This window comes from Amblyomma mixtum, chromosome 9 (genome assembly GCF_055824585.1).
Source record: "Amblyomma mixtum isolate Tamu chromosome 9, ASM5582458v1, whole genome shotgun sequence".
In the NCBI taxonomy this organism is placed as follows: Eukaryota; Metazoa; Arthropoda; class Arachnida; order Ixodida; family Ixodidae; genus Amblyomma; species Amblyomma mixtum.
In genome coordinates this window covers 79092832-79114331 of record NC_143020.1, presented here as the reverse complement: position 1 = coordinate 79114331, position 21500 = coordinate 79092832, and the positions used below count along the sequence as shown (strand labels likewise).

Genomic DNA, 21500 nt, shown 5'->3' with positions numbered 1-21500 from the left:
AGCCCGTTGAGCTTGCAATGCATTCAATGGCCATTCCTAGGTATCCAAGCGAAACCCCTGTATGCCCAGTGTGATTCGAAACATACTGTACCAGACTGAATCCGAAGCGGCAGATTTTTTCCAATTAATCTTTTCTAAGGCAGCGCAAAGCTTTTATATCTCCCTAGTCAGCACAACCACCTATTCAGTAGAGTCAGCCGACGCAACTGACCAACGGCCGCTGAATGAGGTAACATTAGCAAAAGGCTTAATGAAAAAGAACGCTTACGCTTATTTTATCCATGAGCTTCTCCTGTCTGTCAACCATGTTTGCTCGGAGGCACTTCTCCATTGTCTGCCATCAATGAAGGCCAGAAAGCTTAAATTAGGATCCGTTGTTCGCTTCATGAGCAGTCACACTACTTAAATAAGCATACGGATATCACGCTTGAAGTACAGCACTCCACTCAAGCTATTTCTTGCGGTTTTAATATTAAATGATGGAATTACTTCTTGTTTCATTCGTATCAGAATGCAGAGACAATATATGGCAAGACCTCGCCTCTGCCAAAATTTGGTGCCTCCTTTTCTTCATTCGTCGGTGCCGTTACGAAGTTTTCAACATCGATACAGCGGCCGGGCGACAATTCTAGGCAATACCGCAGAAATTCGCGTTCATCAGTAGGTATTCCTTAATGCTTACTGCAGAGAGACATTTCTTCATTTACACCTGACTGAAATAGCGAAATACAGCGTCGTCAGTTCTGATACCACTCCCAGTGTTCAAGAGCGGACAGCCGTAGCCATGAGCCACAAATTGATTTATGTCAATTTGTTGAGAAAAGAGCTTCAAATTCTCGGTCGCAAGCACCGACATATCGCTTATTAGAGAAATAAGACAGCTCACGCGATACGTTTCTAAGATCCCAATGAAACTCGTCAACCAAGGCCACTATTCAAATGTTGATATATAAAATATTAAACTGCATCTCTTCATTTCGTCGAATTTTTGTTGTAAACATATTAGTGTTTCCTTATGAATTCGTTCGGAAATATTGGCCTGCATTTCGTATAGTTTTAGTTTATGGGGTTTAACATCCCAAAGTGACTCAGGCTATGGGAGATGCCGTAGTGAAGGGCTCCAAAAATTTCGACCACCTGGGGTTCTTTAACGTGCACTGATATCGCAAAAATACACGGGCCTCTAGAATTTCGCTTCCATCGAAATTCGACAGCCGCGGCCGGGATCGAACCCGCGTTTTTCGGATCAACAGCTGAGCGCCATAACCAGTGAGCCACCGAGGCAGCCCTGGCCTGTATTTAGGCTTTGTCCTGACCTGTTTGTCTTCTATGGTACGAACTCTGTCCTCTATGGTGCGAACAATGTCCCTGAGGGTATCATTCTCATTCCTTAACTCCTGGAACGAAAGAATAAGGCGAAATTTAGCTGGCTTGGATTGGCACCTGCTTTTGCTTCCAGTTTTCTTCAGAGAAGGCATTTGTCATGGGCATTTTTAGGTTGTAGTTCGCTATAGCAATGCAAAGCAGCTTATTTGATTATGACTAAATATAATGTTTCAGAAGGTGGCAGCAACTGAACGGCCATTTTGAGGAGCAATAATATGCGGGTACGCTGTTACGTACAGTTGCTTTGTAGGTCCTTCGCATCAAATTCTGATGAAAATTTGACAACACACACGCCAGAAGCTACAAGTTCTCTATTCCGCTTTATATATGTTTGCTCGATTTCAACATCAGCGTTCTAGATTTCGAATCCTCAATGTTTCCACAAGTCCACGGACAATACCTGATACGGTGGTCTGCTTTCGGTTGCTCTACTCAAACAAATCCGCAAACTCTTGGTGCTCTTAGTTTTCAAAATACAATCTCTTCCACCGTAAACAGCAGTTAGGCACTCCACTATGAAATATTTCTGCATCCCGGGAAACTGCACAGAGGACGCCTTTGACGTAGCCACTAACATCAGCGTTCTAGATTTCGAATCCTCAATGTTTCCACAAGTCCACGGACAATACCTGATACGGTGGTCTGCTTTGGGTTGCTCTACTCAAACAAATCCGCAAACTCTTGGTGCTCTTAGTTTTCAAAATACAATCTCTTCCACCGTAAACAGCAGTTAGGCACTCCACTCTGAAATATTTCTGCATCCCGGGAAACTGCACAGAGGACGCCTTTGACGTAGCCACTTTGCATTACTGTCTACTTTAATTAGAATAAGTTTAGTCTCAGCTAAAGATAAGTATTTGGTTGCCTCAATATATTTATTTTATCCCTACTTTATATTTTTTACCGGATTTCTTCAATTTCGGACGGTTGAAACAAGCAGACAATTACGCATTTATTTGCATAGTCATGGGCGAATTGCGATGACGCTGCCTTATTCATTCGGCGAACTGTTCTTAAGATGAGGAGGTTACGCCATGACTTGTAAAGTAAATGTTTACAAAGGCAGCTTTGAAATTTTGTTTAGACCACACATAAAAGACTTCAATCAACCATCCCTGCGCACTCCTGCGGTCACTCCCACCACTTACCTGATTTTGGGCTTCCAAGTTAAGAATACGATCCACAAGAAGGGTGACGTGCCTGGACGAGCGTAAGTGGTTCTCCATTTCTTTGTTGGATACCTGGAAACAAAAGAGAATCCAGAGTCTATCTGCTTTACAACGGGTCAATTTTTTCATTCGTTAATAGAGACCGAATAAACCAAAAGTACCTCAATTTTGCACCCGAATCGCTGGTAAGGACACTTTACAGGTTTGTTAGGGCACACATCCCTGTGCGTGTCCCTAAGCTGCAGACAGAAAATATTTAAGGTGAGACATTACTCTAAGCTGTGCTCCTAGAAATCACTTATACGATGTGAAGACCCGCTAACCACAACCCCTTTGTTCAAACGTGGCCTTCCAGCCACGAATTGAAAACATTCTCTACTCTTCCAAAAACGCTACATCGACTCGACTCTGGGACATGAACGATGTATACAACTCATTTTCTCACGGGGCTCATCATACGATTGCAATACACTTCACCTTAGCGGATACAAAAACGCATTCTTTGCCATCACACTTCCTCAGAAGAATTGACAGATTGATCGCGTGCCATCGGGTACATTTAAAGCTGTCGCACACACAATTGCATACATTCAGAATTTGTCGAAATATTGAAATTTGGCCTCCGTTGCTGACATCAGAAATGCAAACTCGCGCCGAGGAGCATTGTATCATAACCAGCGATAAACTGAACACTGAGGGCTCCACTATAAACAATACAACTCACTAGATATATACCATTCAACTATTCATCACTTTATGACATTTGGCTGCCGTAGGAGCCTCTATCCTCTCTGCTATCCTCATTGAAAGGGTGCCAACGTTGGCTTTTTTTTGCTAGTTAAAGGACCACTTATTCAATATAGACCAATCTTTAATCTTTCCCCGCAACGTGTTTTTAGGCAGCTATCCTTTGTGTTCCAGCAAAAACATTTCTCAGGAGAACAATGATCGCCATCTAAGGGTGAGAAGGCGTGTCTAATAGTAATATTTAGTTAAGTTTGTTTGCGTTTAATTATATGTAAGCGTGCAGCCTAACTGAAAGCCTTAGGAAACCCAGCGTTTTGATATACACTGGACTCAAGACACCAATCGAAATCTGTTAAAATGTAGTAGCGTCAAAGTAGGGGTACGCTCCAATTACTTATTGCCTGCCTCATTATATACTACACCGCAAATACTTAAGCACCAGCCACCTTAGCAAGTTCTACTAGTTCAGCTCATTTCTTTCTCCTGTGTAATTCCTGGAAGCCAGTAACAATAGCGGTGGCAATTCAGTAAGTACTCACATCAAGATAGGTATCGAGCTCTTCGTTGCAGTAGGTACAATTTGCCTGCCCGAGATCCCAGTCTTCCATGTGAATCTAGACGGGTGTCGAGGAGGTTTATCGGGAGCTTTATTCTAGATAGCAAGGTACTCTCTACTTTATCTTTCAGAACCGTAGAATATCAGCACTCGACCGCGGAATGGCTTCCCGTGTTTCATGCCACATGTCCTGCTGTTAGCCCAGCGTCAAACTGATACCTTAAGGTGCTATATTTCTTACACACTTAAGTACCATACCCATTCAGACTACCAAGTTCTCGGATTTCTCTGAGAAAAAAAAATCTTGAGCTAGAATGTTTTGTGGAAGTTTTGTGCCACTGATCATGTTATCACGACTGTTTCAGTGCCTGCAAAACTGGCTTCAACCACAAAGGTGGGTTCAGAATTTCTCTTCATGACGTTTAACGACAAGCGAGAACCATTTCAAACGTTGCACTAGAATGTTCATTGTATTAAGCTTATCTTACATGATGTAATGGCATTTTACATGTACATGCAGCGACACACACCAAAACACAACTCCTCCATGTAAAATGTTTTCCATCATTCTGAACAGCATCAATACTAGAAACGAAAAAAAGCAGATCTGCAGCTCCCGGAGGGCTTTTTTAGATCTATGAGTGCGAAGGAGCACCGAAACTGCCTTTGTTTTCGTGAAATATTCAAAAATGCAATGTGATCTGATAGGCCTTGCGAGATACGTAGAAGCCGCTTCGATATTGTTTGGTTTTTGGTTTTCATGGATGCCCTCCTCTAGCAGTTAACGCTAATTTAATGGTGTCGAGAAGACTTACCTCAAGATTCCGGGCTTCCACTGCCATTTCACAGTATGGGCAGGACTGCGGCCTGCATTCGCAAACCTCTGCTACGTGCATTGACATCAGCTTAGCAGCAACGTCTTCTCTACACAGCGTGCATTTCGCCGTACTCAGTGTACAGCTTTTATAGTGGTCCTTGACAAGAGAAAGAAATTAAGGATAGACCGTTAGATACTCACTTGACGATCCCCTACGTGAAAATTAAAAAAATATCTTCGCTTCGCACTTGAAAATTAACCTGCGATTTCTGAGTAGAAGTGTCCTCGAAATTCTCAATGTTTTTCAAGAAGCGAGTGGCGAACAATGCGGCTCGTTCCAAACAAAGCAAACATCTTACAATGACTGGCGCACAACTTCTTCTTCAGGCCTGTTTTTGTTACGATTCAGGCGATTCAAAAATTCCTTATTTCCTTCCGATGCGGTTTCACCTATATTAACAGTGTTTAAAACTAAATCTCAATGAAATGCATACTAAAAATCGTAAGCGTACTGAAATCATTTCCTGCACTCGGTCAAAGCTGGCGTGTACGAAGTTTTTTATCCAGCTTTTTCATGGCCGTGCCAATATTAGCAACAATGACTACTCAAAGCTACTCAGCCGTCACTACAGTATAACGATTCAGAGTAAATGTATTCGACCGTTTTTATTGGAATGTAACGCTCGCAAGCGCTCCTTTTTCCGTTTTGTGTATACTACTGTGGAAGGGCTTGCCAAGTGACATTTTCGAAGCCCGATCTGCAGAGGCGTTGTGTAAAAGTTGGAAGTGTATTTGTAGTCTTTGCCTTAGTGCAGTACCAATGCTGTGCCTGGAGTTACTGTTAAGAATCATGACATCGTGAATATGCGCTCTTTTATTTGGCTTACAAACCATCCGTGTATGCTTACTTGGCACATTGACGTGTTTTTGTTGTCGTTCATGTTGTGTATTATTCTTTAATGTCACGAAAAGCTGTCACTGAAATGACCCATGCAATCTTTTGTGCCCTCTCCGGTCTGGGCCTGTAATAGGCTTATGGTATTGATAAATAAATGATAAATAAGCATGAATGTGCAAACTGGAAAATTGGCTTGCTTGTTCCTTAAACAACAGGGCAGAATCTCATGTGGAACGAAATTTTTCTGACCACGTGACATCCTTGTGATAATGGTGTTGTATTGAGCATTTCGCAATTGCAAAATAAACATCATCATCATTGTCGTCATGCCAATTAGGGCAAACTTTGAAGCAAAGTTCACTGAACGGTCCACGGATGAGAATCCCTTTCTTTTCTTTATTGCAGAAATTCGCACTCGCTCCCTTTGATAGTTCTAGGAGAGAGAATATAGTTCCAAAAATAAATCGTACCGGGCTGATGAGCAACTTTTTACGGTAACGATAACATGGTAATGAAGCAATCAAGAGCTCATAATGCCAAGAAAATATAAATCATTATATACGCAGTGCCAAGCAGGGTCAAAAGAAAATCTAGTATATATGTCAGAACAAACAACCCTGTATATTAAACAACGTAATATTTCCTAGCAGTTCGTTGTGAGGAAGCATGACACCGGAAATGTTAGGCTTGGCTCTTGAATTCTCGCTTTCAGGTTGTGGCAGTAGTGTTATAAGAGATACACCGGTAGTGCAGCGCGCAGAGGTAATGAAAGACTGACGACCATGCGTCAGCCCGGTGTGGATCCCATCTATTACCATGACTTCTTGAAGCGATCCCTGGTAGGGGCATTCCTGCTTCGGGCACATCGCAGTCAGCAGCAGTGCCTCCTGGAATGCTTCGTCGGAGTCTACCAACTGCAGAGGGAAAAAGAAGTCATAAATCGTCGTGAACTAAGAACTTCTGAGTGAAAGAGAGAGCTGTCGCAGCATTGTGTGGGCGTTCACAAAAACGCCTCCATATTTTCCCACACGCAGCGCTGAGACGACCGCTAGTGAATGAACTGAAAAGTTATCCAAACTTTATCCCAGTTACTGCCAGGCACACAGCTGTTGTGCGATAGGCACAAGTATTACCCTGTTCTAGTGGTGAGCTTCTCTGAGGATGAAGTATAGGTGACGACACACGCCACAGTTATCAGCTGTGCGCTAATTTCGCTTCCGTAATGTTAGGCAACCAGCAGTATTTCTAAACAGGCATCGCGATCTTTACCTCTGAAACCTCATGCGTACACGCGTCGTCACACTCGACTTCCTCGTCGTCGTCCAGCATGTTCGCGCATGGCTGGCAGTACAAGCGTCCGCAGGGAAATCTGCGCATTTCTTTAGAGATGTTTCCACAAAGTGAACATTTTACAGAAGGCAGAACTTCGGTGGTGAATGTGACCAGATTGGATTTAAATGTGTTGTTCCGATCCTTTACTAAAGCCTTATGCACAGTCATTGTGTTCCTCCTGGTTTCCTCGAAGCCTGAAATAAAATATAAAAAGAATGCAGGAATTAGAGTGATAGCCGATATGGGTGCGTGTGCTCGGCTCAGTGCATTATGTTTTTAAATTCCTTTAGCGAAAGCTTGGTAGTGATGGCAAAGCTGATTTATGGTGTCAGTATGCTTTTTGATGGGGATACTGAAAAATTTCCCATCTTTCATTGGCACACGAGCGAAACCTTTCAGAAGGGCAAAATCCAGCCCCTTGAATATCGTACCTATCGTGGATAAAGAGTAAAAAGAAAGGTGCAACATACATGCGCTCCAATTCAGGTTGAAAGACAGCGCCTCGATTGTATGCAGCCGTATTGTTTTCGCTCCGGGCCTTAGAGCAAACCACATTTCCTTCGTGTTTTTCTAACTATCTTTTCTTTTAACGTGCCAGACAACTAATTTTTCGCACGCAACTGCTTATTTCATTCCCCCAATATGAGCCCAAAGAAAATTTTCTAACACCGCCAGGACATGCTTGCTTTATGGTTTGATTTGTCGGGGTTTAAGGTCCCAAAGCGGCTCATGCTATGAGAGACGCCGTAGTGAAGAGCTCCGCAAATTTCCACCACCGGGCGGTTCCCTAATGCGCAATAGCACCGCACACTACACGGGCCTCTAGAATTCCGCTTTCATCGAAATTAGACCGCCGCGGCCGGGATCTCAATCGCGTCTTTCGGGTCAACAGCGGAATGCTACAACCACTGAGCTACCCCCTGCGGCTTTCTGCCAAGACATGCGTTATACAGGAACTGCAAGAGATGTTAGGAAATTGTTTTGTTCGATTGATTACGATGATGACAACAATGAAGATTGTCTCTTTTTTTTTTAATTTACAAGCCTCATTGCGTATTTTGGATTCGGCTGAGTAAAACTCGACAGTATCAGTTTCATGCTCTCAACTCTTTCTTTATTGTGTAATGATATGTGATGTGCCTATGCGTCATCATCTTCATCAGCCCAGTTTCGAGCACTTGATTATAAATGCTTCTGCCAGTCTCGAAACAGCACCGTTCTCTGCCATCTTCAGCCAACCTATCTCCACAAAAATTCCCAATTTCATCTGACCGACTGGCTGTACCACCCGCTCTGCGCTCACCTCCTTTGGAATTCACTGCGCTACCATAACGAACACTAGAAGAAGTTTGTACAGCGCTACTTCGTTGTTTCGTCCTTGTAACTCCGTAAGATGATCGCAGAAAAAAAAGAAACGTCTCGTTTGCACTCTTCCTGTCTTCAATGCGTGGCATTTTTTTTCTCGCAAATCATCAGGGATTTACAGGCTCCATCGGTTATTGGTGCGCCGCATTACCTTGCGTTCCTTTCCTCGTTATAGTTTCTTCTAGCATACGATTAACTCGCCAAAATGACACGGCTTCACTCCTGCCCGTAAATGCGCTCATGTCATTATTCTTCATAGCGTGCCGGATTGTTTGCAATTTAATGTCCAGCATTTTCGCGACCTCCAGTTTTTGGCCTCATTTGTCAGTACTTACGGAATACTTTGATTATATACTTTCCGCTTCAGGTGTCTTTATAAGCTACAGTTTAAGACCTGAGAACACCTATGCAATGTTCTCCAATTGTCTGTGTGTAAGTGAAACGTACTTCATCGATAATCCTTACCGCACAGAAAAAGAAAAAGGAAGTAATTTGATATACATGCATGCACACAATCTAGAAGCTTAGAACTAAGAAATTTCGCATTTATTTTGAGCAACCTCGCTGCGTTGAAGCAGAAATTAGCAACGAGGTAGTGAGGAAAATGTCGGTTACTGGCGCAGGACTTAAAAAAAAGCGCACATTTGCATAACAAACAATGTAGAATATCTCGCACAGTAACTTCAGGTGCTTTAGTGTGTTTCAGTTAACTTTTCAAGATACGTGCACTGCATGTTGAGCCGTATTTGGTTCCATAGACCTCCTTGTGTAAAAATGACAACTTTCTAACAATTCCAAAAGAAAAACTGCGCTACCAGCGCTCTCAAACTTTAGCCTTTAATGATGCTTGTAAACATTTATGTGCATTGCGAACTGGCAGCTCCTAGAGTGCGCTCTCTTTAGCTTTATTTTTGCGTTTTGAGGGAATTAGCGTTTCTCAACTTGCTATAGGGCAATTTCTGGACCAACTAGACTACGCACGGAAAATTCTTAGGAAAACAGGCAGCTTCGTCTAACATCGACCGCCATTTTTTGCAGCCAGGGTTTGCCACCAGTGCTAATGCATTTTTATTCACGGATTTCATGCCTTTATGGCTAATGTGCATATTCGTCACAAAAATGACTGCACAAACCCTGGGTTGATTTGTGCCGTTTCACGAATGTTCAGTATCGCAGTTTTAAGTGAAGGCTGTGGCAACCAATGTTGTGGTTTTATTATCGTAGACTTTAACGTTCTTCAGTGTCGCCTATGGCACAAATAACCACCGTCTACGAAACTAGGAAAAAAAGCGCCGTTCAACGCAGAAATCAGCGAAGAAGGGGCCACGGAAACAAAAGTAACCATTTCGCTAGACAAGCCCGGTATATGCCATAGGAAATTACACAGCGGCGATCAATACTATTCGTAAGAAAATTCAAACATGGGAGATCAAAGAACATTCGAGAAACTACATTTATGTAATGTCTTAAAAGCATCAAGATTTTCTGATTTACCTTAAAAACCCTTCCTGCCTTATATGGAGCTGCTCGCTGCGGGAATGGCCATCGGCACCATTTTCATTTCTGATATAATTTTGCGCAAACATTTCTTTTTATGCTTAGGCTTCGGATTTCAACGCAATCACTGTTTAAAAGTATCTCGTCCTCCATCACTCAATTTTTTGCGAACAGTTTGGTCATATTGTTATGACGTTTAACGACCCAAAGCGACTCAGGCTATGAGGGACGCCGTAGTGAAAGGGTCCGAAAATTTCGACCACCTGGGATTCTTTTAAGTGCACTGACATCGCAAAGTACACGAGACTCTAAAATTTCGCCGCAATCTAAATGCGACCGCCGCTGCCGGGATCGAACCCGCGTCTTTCTGATCTGCAGCCGATCGCCATAACCACTGAGCCAGCGCGGCGGCTGTTTTGACGCTGGAGTAAACTGTAGTTGTTCAGTTCACACTGCAGCCTCCTGCAAAGGATCATACCCGACTAAAGGCGCGAGTAAAAGAAAACATACGCACGAGTAACTACAAATGTCTAGTTTCAAGCAGCAGCCGGACGGGGCACATACAACTGTTCAAACAATTTATTCAAGCGACGCATTTCGTGCACACCATACTATCGCCCGTAAGACTACAACAAACGCAAGAAATGCAGTTCTGGCTCAAATGCGTGGAAGTGCGATTGCGAAACTACTGCTTTCACTCCGTACATGTTCTGCGATTCGCTTTGGAATCAAGGTGGCGTACAGAAATTTCCCCTTCAAGCGTATGGTACTCCGTGCCTAGTCACATGTGCCTCCGAAGACCACTCGTACTCAAAACACACCCACTATTCTTTCTAAAATGCACTACTACCACCTGCAGCTGTGTTATGGCGCGCACGCTTAGTCTGACTCGCATATCAACTCAGGCCTAGGCGCTATGCCTGAGTAATCGCTGCTTGCCGCAATGTTAGGTTAATTATCCTTTTATTCTACATACTAACCCAGTGTTGGGCTCCCCAATTGCAACAAATAAATTGAACAGGGCCACACATCTGGCTTTTTGCCGCTGCTCCAACGACGGGACGAAACAAGCAGGAACCGCCTTCCGAGCCTCCGCTCGCTGCCAGTGCCGCTGACGTTTCTGAAGGAAGTGAGTGCACCGTCGGCTTATCGGGTTGCCATGGAAACGAGAACAAGATAGCGCCGGCGTTCGCCCATGTGCTGCCAGGAGCGAAAACAAGATTTCTCTGTTCGGCGTCTGCTGCCGGCAGACCGTTGGTGTTTCATGTCTTTGGCAGCCGCCGGATAGCACTTTTTAAACAGCTCACTCTGGATTGGGGTTAAGTGCGTGTACAGAGGGTAAAACAGGTCTAGAACGACCGAATTGCGTGTTTCGCGGCTCCCAAAGGCCCTGCGACCAGGAAGGCGAAAAATGACGACGAAATGCCATGTGTTTAACAGCACATGCTTATACCCAGACCATTTTTAACCTAACGTTACTGCTAGATATCGCGTGTTCAGCCGAAACACGCCCAGAACGTGTTCTAGACAAGCGTTTTGCCGCCTATTAGCACCATTTCTTGCTGGTGTGCGGAGATACGTGTTCTTATATAGCACAGAGGGGGCTAAATTGTAGTGATAATATGGGAATGATGCCGCTCAGTGTCATCCCACTACGAATATCGCATAAAACTTATTTACATCTCTTCTACTAAAGCCTCTGAGGAAGTATGAGCTACACTGTAATCATGCTATATTCCTTTGCGCGGTGTACAATAGAATACACACTGCTCTTACATCTAAAAGTTGCTTTTCACGTGGCCCTACACTAACACTTGGCCCTGCACTAATGTACAATCTGGAGCCCTGGCATCAGCGCTGAGTTACCTTTTATTAATTTGTACCTATTTTCATTCCTCTTGTCTTCCTCCTATCCAGATTTATTTTTTAAAATCTTTTTATACTGCCCTTGGCTTCGATTAACTGTTTTCGAGTTGCACCATGCCACCAACCATCTCTTTCTGGCCGCTGTGACTGGGGAGCGCTAGGTTCTGGACAAGAAAACAACACTACAAAGGAACATCACGATACACGTGTCTCATTATGTTCCTTTGTGGTGTTGTTCCCTTGCCTAGAACCTAGCGCTGCCCAGTCACAGTATGAACGACCAACTAGCCCCCTACGAAAATTTAATTGACTTTCGTGCCGGCTTGCACCCGTGCCGTGTGACTCGATATGTCGCGAAATGCCATAGGGGTGCCCAAGCGCTCTGTTCCGAAATTCCTCTGATCCGGTTTTCAACAAGTGCCAGTTTAATATTCGCGGTTTCCCCGCCTAGTTCAGTGTTCTGGCCGTCTATTGCGGCCAACGTCTGGAGTTCATGGATTTCCAGTTCTAATCCTTAGGCTGTTCAATGAAAGTAGACAAATTAGCTTCGAAATTTTTCTTTCGCGCTTTTCGTAGACTTTTGTTGTTGCAGCAGTCGCAATTCGTTTCAATAGCTGTCCACAGATGGCAACACCTCCTGAGCCCAGTGTCTGTTTTTTGCAAGAACAAAGCTCCAGCCGCTGCTGCAAACTTCCTCTTTCAGCTCGTATCTTATCGGCGCGTAGTGACTGGGCGCCCTATGCACTGGGGGTCGTGGCCGCTGTCGAGTTTGCTTGTCTCGGCGGAAAGCAAGCGTATTGTGAAGGTAAGCTCGTCTTTTTTTCTCTAGTGATACATAAAATTTATACTTAAAACACGGAGCATTCCCCGAGAAATGGAAGAAAATATTTCAGTGGTTGCTATCCACACCTAACATCTGCGTGCCTGCAATACGAGCGCATTCAAAACAGCGCTTATGACTGGTTTTGGCCGCCAGCTGCTAGGTTGATGTTCGAGATAATTTCTTTTTCCGTCAATGCCGAATAACTCTTGTCTAGCAGAAAGACTTTCGGATCTCGTAAAACGTCACTGCGAATTACATATCTCTTAATGAAGCACAACTCTAGTTGATATGGCTTCACTTTCAATTCCGATATTTCAAAACCAATCCACAATCAATCATGAGGAGAATCAAAACAATTCCTTGTGTGCCCGTTAATTAAAAGCGTCATGGGCTAGATCGTGGAAGCTTAATGTCAGTTCTGCCCGCGTCAGCAGCGGAACTGCAGCGCTCGTGAGCGCGACCTAAAACTCAGTCCGATGTATCAGCCTGCACTTAAGTACTCAGTATTAGCAAAGCTGTAGCGATTCAGTTTGTAGATTTTATGACTCTTTTCAAAGGATGGTCTAAGACAGTTATTTATGTTGTCGCGTACTTTGTTTGAATTCATGTGCAAACTAACAAATTATTCTGCCTTACCTATAGTTATATTGCTTTCAGTTGTGGCCATTCCAGAACGACCCGCCCCGGTGGCTTTCGCTTTCGGCTACTAATCTAAGTTCGCGGATCCGATGTTGACCACGGCTGTTGCTTTTCGATAGAGGCTAAACGTAAAATGCGCCTTGTGGCACGCGATGTCACAGCACGTTAAACAAACCCGGCTGGTGTGTTTTAGCCCTGTTCTTTACAGTACTGCGTCCCTAAACGTTTAAAATAACAATTTGCTAACCCATAATTAGTAGCGCATTTCTGCACGGTTAGCGCAGCTGGCGCTGCCATGAGCATTGTCGACAATATTACAGTGGAGTTAGGTAAGAGAGCATCACACTGCACTGCTATCTGAACTCCTGAAATCAGTGATTACACTTACACTTTTTCCCTTTCTCTAGACCCGTGTTCTAGTTCCCTCCTTCCTGCCTCTTTATTGCTGCTGCTTTAGGCGTGCTTCACGCACATTCACTCTTGCCGCGATTAATTCTCCTCAGTGAGTTTTGAACAACAAGAAAATGCTAGGCAACTGCAAAACATGCTACAAGTTTAATGTCAGCTGGGCGCTTAAGGCCGCCCGGCTGCGGTGTTACTGACCTAGGTGCTCTCTCGCAGGCCGAACACGCAGGTTTACCTTACACAGGTGCCAAAAAGTTACAGTGGTGCCATTGTATTTTGCATGTTTCTGGTGGCGTGGTGAACTGAGTTGATCATCGATGCTTGCGGAGTGGTATAAGGGTCTGATGAAACCACTGTGACACACTAAGAGCAAGGAAAGTCAAGCGAATTATCCGCTGAATTGACGCCAGAACGTTCGAGTAGTATGAATGTTGATACATCGGTAGCGTAGCTTGCCTACCAGCCCAAACGTTCAGAACATGTCGTCTCACGGCGCAGAGCGAGCGCCATCTCTGATCCGAGTGGTCAACTTCACAATGGCGTTATATACTTTATAAAAAAAAAAAATAACGACGTGTGGGGTACGTGTTGCTTGGCAGGAAAAAAGAAATTCTGGAACGTTTCCAAGTTCGCCGCGACACAAGAGACAAGAACTGAGAAACAATTTTTTTTTCTTTCATGGTATTTATTTACATGGTTTTGTATACTGTAAATAGTTGTTTTTGTGTGTGTATATACACACACACATATGTATATATATGCTTTGTATACAAGAACTGAGAAAGAATACACGATGCTGACTAACGACACAATTTTTAGAAATGCTATGCACGCTTTGTGTTCTTTGTGGAGCTATGAATTTCAAGGTGTTAGCTTTCCAAAAAAAGCAACTTTCTCTAAATCTCCGTTATGAACAGTTGAAGGAGACTGGCATTCTTTTGGGCAGCTGTTTTTGAGTATCCGAGGCAAGAAGACTTTGACAAAATTGTGTCGTTTGAGGTTTCCTTTTCCTAGGAGAATAAATAGTGCACATTTCAACAATACCAATAGTTTATCATTTCAAATCCGCAACACACAATTCAGGTTCACAATGGTGAAGCGGAAAAAGCTTGAACTAGCGCATAAATCGACCCGGGCAGAGTATGGTAAGCTTGCTGCCAGCTGTGCATAAATAGCGAATAGCGCTGAAAATAGCGCTGCACAGAAATAGAAACTGACCATCGAGATTCTGCAGTGGGAGCAGACGTTGAGGCGTGACGTACAGCGTCGATCACACTTGTCTAGAGCGCTCGAGCGGTGCCGTCCGGTGGAAATAAAGTGAAATTTTAAAGGAGGCATTGACTTTCACTGATAACACTTCCGATCGGGAGAAGCCTAATAGACATGTGCACCACACAGGCACCAGCGCCTTACCCTCAGCAAAGCAGCTGCGATAAGATTTAAACTCATTTTCTCCCCAGCCCACCGCTCGAGCGCTCTAGACAAGTGTGATCGTCTGTGTACAACAAATTCTTCTCCGACCTACAATAATAAGGCAGTATAAAACGGGAGTATCCGGACAACAAAATATATACAAAAGTTACGGAATGAACAAACCCTTTTAGTAGCAATTTCCAGTGATCGGTAGCACGTAAGGAGTATAAGCATTCGAGGCAGCGTTCACCTCGTATTTGCCATAATTAGGATTACTGAATCCCTCAAACATTTCACAATATTTAGGGAGATATAAAGCTTGTGCAGCTACACCGCTCCAGTCTTTTAACATAGAGAAAAAAACGAATAAGAGAGGACACTCCCATAGACACCAGCGGCCAAATCGATTGTAGCGCACCTAGCGGTTGGTGCGAGGAACAGTCCCAGACTTCCTGTTTCGGTTTCACTGGCGCGAATTTCGAATTGCTTGAGTGCCTCTTAAAGCAATTTCGAGGCACATAGCCACTGGTGAAGCCAAAGCCGCTAGATGAAGCAGCTGAGCCACACTTCTTGTTTCTGTTTCAGTGCAGCGAATTTCAAATTGCTTACGCGCCACCCAATCTATCCTCGCGCACCAAACGGTTGGTGAAAGGAAATGGCACACACTTCTTGTTTCCGTTTCACTGGTGCAAATTTCCAATTTCTTACGCGTTACCCACGTTTGGCTGGGGCCGGAGGCGGACAGAATGTCTCGCTTAATCCCTTGTGCGAACTGCGTCGTACTGAAATTATTTGACTGTAAGTTGTACAGACCACAGAACTAGAAAACAGGCAGATTTGGATTCATAAATCAGAAAGGGCTCTTTCTATCTGGCTGGCTTATCTCCTGTTCAGAGCAAGTGGTAATTCAACATGCAGTATTTAATAAACAGACGGAGTGTGGAGGAAACCGTTTATTCCAGGGCAATATAAAGAATGAGCACATAAATGCTCCACACAAACCGAGGCCAGCATGGTACAGAAAGGTTATATAGAAATATAACCCCGTTCCTTAATATAGGCAAGTCTGAAAGTATTAACAGAGAAGACAAAAGACAAGTAGTCACGGTAGACACTAGGCACGGCAAGTTTGAGAGCTTCGTGTGGCCAGGGTCTATGAAATCTTCTGCAGTGAAATGGTCACTGCAAACCATGTATGTGGCATACAGTAGGCTGGCCGGCTTTCTCAGAAGGCCATCTCTTCCAGTGTACTGCACCCATGCTGTCATCCTGCAACGGCGATGTCCCTAGCGTGAGCGTAATTGCATGAATAATATTCTTACACTTGGTACCACAAGATGTTTGTACCAGAGGCAGTTAATATAGCCACACTTTAAGCAGTAAAAAATTGTGGGGTACGCAGCAATCTTATGACAGGCATTGACCAAAAAGCATAACTTTGCTTTCTTGAGGGTGTCTTGCATGAACACGTACGCCAGTTGAAATAATACGTATCAGACAAAGCCAATATTCATCGTAGGGAGGTACAGCGCGAACAAGACGGAGGACGAAGCAAGGAGAGCCCGCAGGGGCACCTTGTGTAACGAGGTGTAGGTGCTTGGCGGCACCACGGACCCTTAGCCCCCACACCGAAGCTGTCATCCGTACCGTGGCGATAGGTTGAGAGGTGGAGGGAAGAAACCATGAACGGTGGCGGTCGAGGAAGTGGTCAATCCTCGGCCGATGGGCTCCTCGTCTGTCTTGCAGGCGGGTTGTCCCGGGACCTTCCTCTGTGTATAAGTGTGAATCTTAGGCGACAAAGTATTAGGAACCCTTAGTCAGTACATGCCGTATGGATAAATCTGCAAAAAAAATCTGATCGACCCCCAAAGGGGTCGCACCGATGTGAAAATATTGATGCCACAGAAACCAGAAACGTTTCCGAAGTTTTTCATGGTTCACTCAAATACTGATAAACCGGTAGCCAAATTGTCTGCATTTGTCATCACCAACACCATAAAAAGATGTGTAGGCAAAGACTACAAAGCAAAAAAGCAACGAACCGGAGATCTCCTTGTCAAAATAAGGACAAAAGAACAAAGCAACAAACTGATGTCATTACAGAATCTCGGTGTAATGAGTGTGCAGGTAACTGCACACCACACCCTGAACCAGTCGAAGGGCGTCATATCCGAATATGAACTCCTGCAGAGTACCGATGCTGAAATAAAAGAAGAAGTAGCCGAACAAGGAGTAATAGCAGCCCGACGAATAAACATCCGGACAAACAATGCTGAAATCAAGACCAAACACATAGTCCTAACTTTCAACAGCAGAACTCTGCCCGGTTCCATTCGCGCCTCATACGTCCATTGTAAAGTCCGCCCATACATACCGAATCCGAGACGATGTTTCAAATGCCAGCGCTTTGGACACAGAATGTTGGCTTGCCAGGGTCAACTCACTTGTGTCCCATGCGCAGAAGACGTACATACAGAGGAAAGATGCGAACGCACACCAAAATGCATCAACTGCAATGGCGCACATGGCGCGTACTCCAGGTCGTGCCCAGTCTGAAAAACAGAGAAACAAATTATAACTTTGAAGACCACAGAAAACCTGTCCTACCTTGACGCAAAAAAACGTCTCTCTTTCCAACAGAAAGGGACATACTCCGAAGCGGTGACGCGGGGACTGCCGCCGCCTTCGGTTTCTGTCGGCACACAGGTCGATCCGATGGACCTGGTGTCGATACCCAAGTCCCCACCACAAAAGTCGGTGGCACAGTTCACAGGGCTGAAAATTTCGCGAGAAAACCACGCGATCCTCGCCGGAGGCCCTCAGGCCCCACTTTCAGCAGCGGCATCCTTGGCGACAGACACCCAGAACAGCTCTGCTGAACTGGACCTGTCGCCCCACCCCTCTAAGAAGGCAACTGTTGGTCCAAGAGACTCTGCCGCTGGAGCAGGGTCTGGTTCAGCGGTGCCAACAAAAAAGACGAATGCGAAGGCCACGGGCCATCGCAACTGAGAAGTATCCTGCACGTCCACCGTGGAGGATATGGATGTCAGCGAAAGTCCGCCGACATCTAAAACTCACACATCCGCGGCGTCTCCGCGGAAATCCGGCGCCACGAAATTGGCGATAGATTCAACTCCTTGTTCGCCATCGCTGCAGTGGCGGCGAGACTCCCTAGAGAAAAAAGGGAAGCCACGAATCACTGCTCCTGAGAATAAGTAACTTTCTCCAATCCCCAGCTTATCACAATGGCGTATCTAATACAATGGAACTGTAGAGGTCTACACAGAAACTACACAGACATAACCGATATCCTCAAAACAATGGCACCTACAGCTGTGTGCCTGCAGGAAACGAACCTTGGGCCACAGCACACAAAAATCCTAAAAAAATATAATATTTTCCGGAAAGACCGAGTGCAAGCTAGCCGACTCTCGGGAGACGTCGCTATCATTACGCAAAGCGGTGTCCCTGCAAGAGAGGTATCATTAAAGACAAACTTAGAAGCGGTCGCAGTAAACATCATTAGCTACAAAACAATAACAATATGCTCTGTGTACATACCACCATACAACACAATTACCATGCATGACCTAGAAGAACTTCTTGAACAGTTGCCTGAGCCATATGTGATAATTGGGGATTTTAATGCACACTCCTCATTCTGGGGAAGTGAGCATACTGATTCCAGGGGTCAGCTCATCGACGATTTTATTCTTTCGAATAGCATATATTTAATGAGTACAGGAAAAGCCACATACTGCTGCCCCAGCTCTGGAAAAATGACCTGCCTCGATTTAGCATTTCCATCTCCATCGGTTTTAATGATTTTATTTGGGATGTTTTAGATGACCCTCGGGGAAGTGATCACTTACCTACGGTTTTGAAGCTAACATCAGCTACATTCATCCTCCCTACGAGGCCACAATGATGGAAAATTCACCTCGCCGATTGGGCACTTTTCAGAACGAAGGCCACACTGGAAAAAGAATATGCTGAAACCCTTACGACAGAATAAATAAATGAAAAATTTGTGACATGCTTAATATCTGCAGCAATAGAAGCAATCCCACAAACGTCTGAAATTGCACGAAAAACACAAAGTTTGGCGGTCAAATGAATGCACATTTGGTTAAAAAGGAGCAAAACAAGGATTGGGGCAACCTTCGCAGATATTCCACTGCAGGAAACTTGCTCACCTTCAAAAGGGCTAAAGCCAAAGTACGATACATTAGACGCAACGCTGAAAGGGAATCATGGCAACAGTACATATCCTCGATAAACGGCTCAATATTATCAAAGAAAATCTGGGAGCTGGTGCGGAAATTCATAGGAAATTTTACTCCTTTTACATTTCCAATGCTAACAACACCCGGTACTCAGACAACACTTGAAGAGCAGGCCGACATATTGGGTGTGCATTTTTCCGCAGTTTCAAGCTCATCCAACTACACACACACATTTCAAAAGCACAAAACAGTAGTAAAAAAACAAAAACTTCCCTTTGGAACATGCATACACGAAGACTACAATCAGCTGATTACAATGCAGGAACTAAACAAGGTACTAACATCCGGTAAAAAGACAGCACCAGGCCCAGACAATATACATTATGCCATGCTTGCTCACCTCTCTGAGACTGCCATAGAGGCTCTCCTAAAATTTTTCAATAAAATATGGATGAGTGGAGAAATCCCCCAAGCATGGAAAGAAGCAATCATAGTACCCTTCCTAAATCCTAGCAAACCATCAACTAGTCCCACCAGTTACAGGCCAATAGCACTCACTCGCTGTATAGCAAAATCATTCGAAAGCATTCTACACATCAGACTAACCTTCATACTTCAGTCCCGGCCACTTTTAGATATATACCAATGCGGGTTTAAAAAGACATGTTCCACAACCGATCACCTTGTACGCTTTGAAAACACATTCCGGGAAGCGTTCATCCACAACCAGCACTGTATCGGGGTCTTCTTCGACCTGGAGAAGGCTTACGATACCGCGTGGAGGTTCAGTATCCTCCGTGACCTAGCTGTCCTAGGTATCCGCGGCAGGATGCTGAGCTGTTTGAGCGACTTCCTGACCAATCGAACGTTCAGAGTCTGCCGAGGCGCAACCTTCTCCAAGACTTTTATTCAAGAAACTGGTGTACTCAAGGGTGCATCCTCAGCACGACCTTATTCGTCATCAAAATGAACTCCATAGGAAAAGTAATCCCAAAATCCATAATGTACTCAGTTTACGTAGATGACCACCAAATAGCATGCTCGTCTTCCAGAATACCTACTTGTGAGCGACATATTTTAATAACAATAAATAAACTGGCTACCTGGGTAGATAGAAACGGATTTAGATTTTCTCCTCAGAAAACAGTAGCGGTTCTGTCCTCTTTGAGACGAGGCCTACAGGCCAACCCCACACTACATCTAAATTAAACCCCATTACCTGTCAAACAAGAGCATAAATTTCTAGGGGTCACTTTCGATAAAAAGCTCACTTTCTTGCCACATATAAACAACTTAAAAAAAAAGCTTCCCAGGCCCTCAATGTGCTGAAGATACTGACAAGAAAACGCTGGGGGTGTCATAGGGCATGCCTGTTACACATATATCATTCTCTGGTTCGCTGTAAGACTATGGGTCCATAGTATATGGCTCAGAAAGACCGTCCTACATAAAATGACTAGATCCTATCCACAATCTTGGTTTAAAGTTGTCTTCCAGTGCTTATCGAACTTCCCCAATAGCAAGTCTGTATGCGGAAACTAATGAACCTTCCTTTGAAGATCGAAGAACTGCACTAACTTTTACATACATCCGCAAAATCCTTTCTCAGCCCAAACATCTCTGTTACCCAATAGTCACGAAATGCCCATCCCGAATACTCTTCAACAACAAGCCTCACACGATTAAGCCGTTGCTCTCGCGCTCCGAAGACAAATGCCAAGCTCTGAATATAATGAATGAAATTAAAAATATTTCCCCAAGACACGAAGCGCTACCACCATGGTACACTCTCCCCACAGTGTGTGACGTCACACTAACACGCCTCAGGAAAACCTGTACACCACACGACCATACAATACAAGAATATCTAGCACTGCAAGAAAAACACAGAAATTATACTGCATTTTATACTGATGGTTCAAAAACTCATGCTCATGTAGGAAGCGCAGTAATACAAGGAAAAAATAGAAATGCAGTACGACTGCACTCATGTGCTGCAGTTCTCACCGCTGAGTGTCATGCCATTTGTGTTGCGGTACAGAAAATAACAAATGAAAACATCAAAAACAGCATCACTTATACAGATTCACTGAGCGTCCTTACAGCATTAAACTGCAAAAATGCCACGGAGCCACTGATAGGAAGCATCATACACAATATAGTAAAGGTTACAACACAAAAACATGTTATTAAGTTCTGCTGGGTTCCCAGTCACATTGGCATTAGGGACAATGAGAGAGCCGACATGTGTGCTGCACAAGCCAGAACCATGGAAATAAAACATGTGAATTTACCTCCTAGGGATTACATAAATTTAGTACGTAGCAAACTAAGAGCGAAATGGCAAGCTTCCTGGTAAAA

The 21500-nt window shown here is 44.2% G+C and overlaps 2 protein-coding genes across 7 annotated transcripts in view; one reads left to right on the top strand and one right to left on the bottom strand.

The window, feature by feature from the left end:
- Positions 1 to 193: 193 nt before the first annotated feature.
- On the bottom strand, positions 194 to 7073 carry LOC149329840 (TNF receptor-associated factor 6-like). The gene is made up of 9 exons (XM_089559312.1): positions 6843 to 7073; positions 6389 to 6487; positions 4674 to 4832; positions 3842 to 3916; positions 2717 to 2794; positions 2535 to 2627; positions 1317 to 1397; positions 269 to 334; positions 194 to 220 (listed from the first exon to the last, which is right to left on the bottom strand). Exons 1-9 carry the CDS (start codon positions 7071 to 7073, stop codon positions 194 to 196), a joined length of 909 nt encoding a protein of 302 aa, XP_089415438.1.
- A 5258-nt stretch (positions 7074 to 12331) lies between these two features.
- Positions 12332 to 21500, top strand: part of LOC149329838 (TNF receptor-associated factor family protein DDB_G0272340-like) — a 74864-nt gene continuing 65695 nt past the window's right edge. For 2 of the 6 annotated variants that reach the window (XM_089560551.1, XM_089560549.1), the window contains exon 1: positions 12349 to 12438. Coding sequence is in view for 3 of the 6 variants with exons in the window: in XM_089560552.1 (XP_089416678.1) it covers positions 12373 to 12438 (66 nt within the window). In the remaining 3 variants the exon portion in view is untranslated. Of the gene's footprint in view, positions 12439 to 21500 lie in introns of all 6 variants that reach the window. The other 4 variants (XM_089560552.1, XM_089560553.1, XM_089560550.1 and 1 more) reach the window with 4 other exon arrangements.

What these genes read in the sequence shown, in the direction of transcription:
- LOC149329840 (XM_089559312.1), bottom strand. Translation starts at nt 7,073, where the DNA reads ATGACTGTGCATAAGGCTTTAGTAAAGGATCGGAACAACACATTTAAA. An exon ending in TGGAAGCCCGGAATCTTGAG is followed by an intron (nt 3,917 to 4,673) that starts GTAAGTCTTCTC and finishes ACACCCGTCTAG; the next exon opens with ATTCACATGGAAGACTGGGA. An exon ending in ACTTGGAAGCCCAAAATCAG is followed by an intron (nt 1,398 to 2,534) that starts GTAAGTGGTGGG and finishes CTTTCGTTCCAG; the next exon opens with GAGTTAAGGAATGAGAATGA.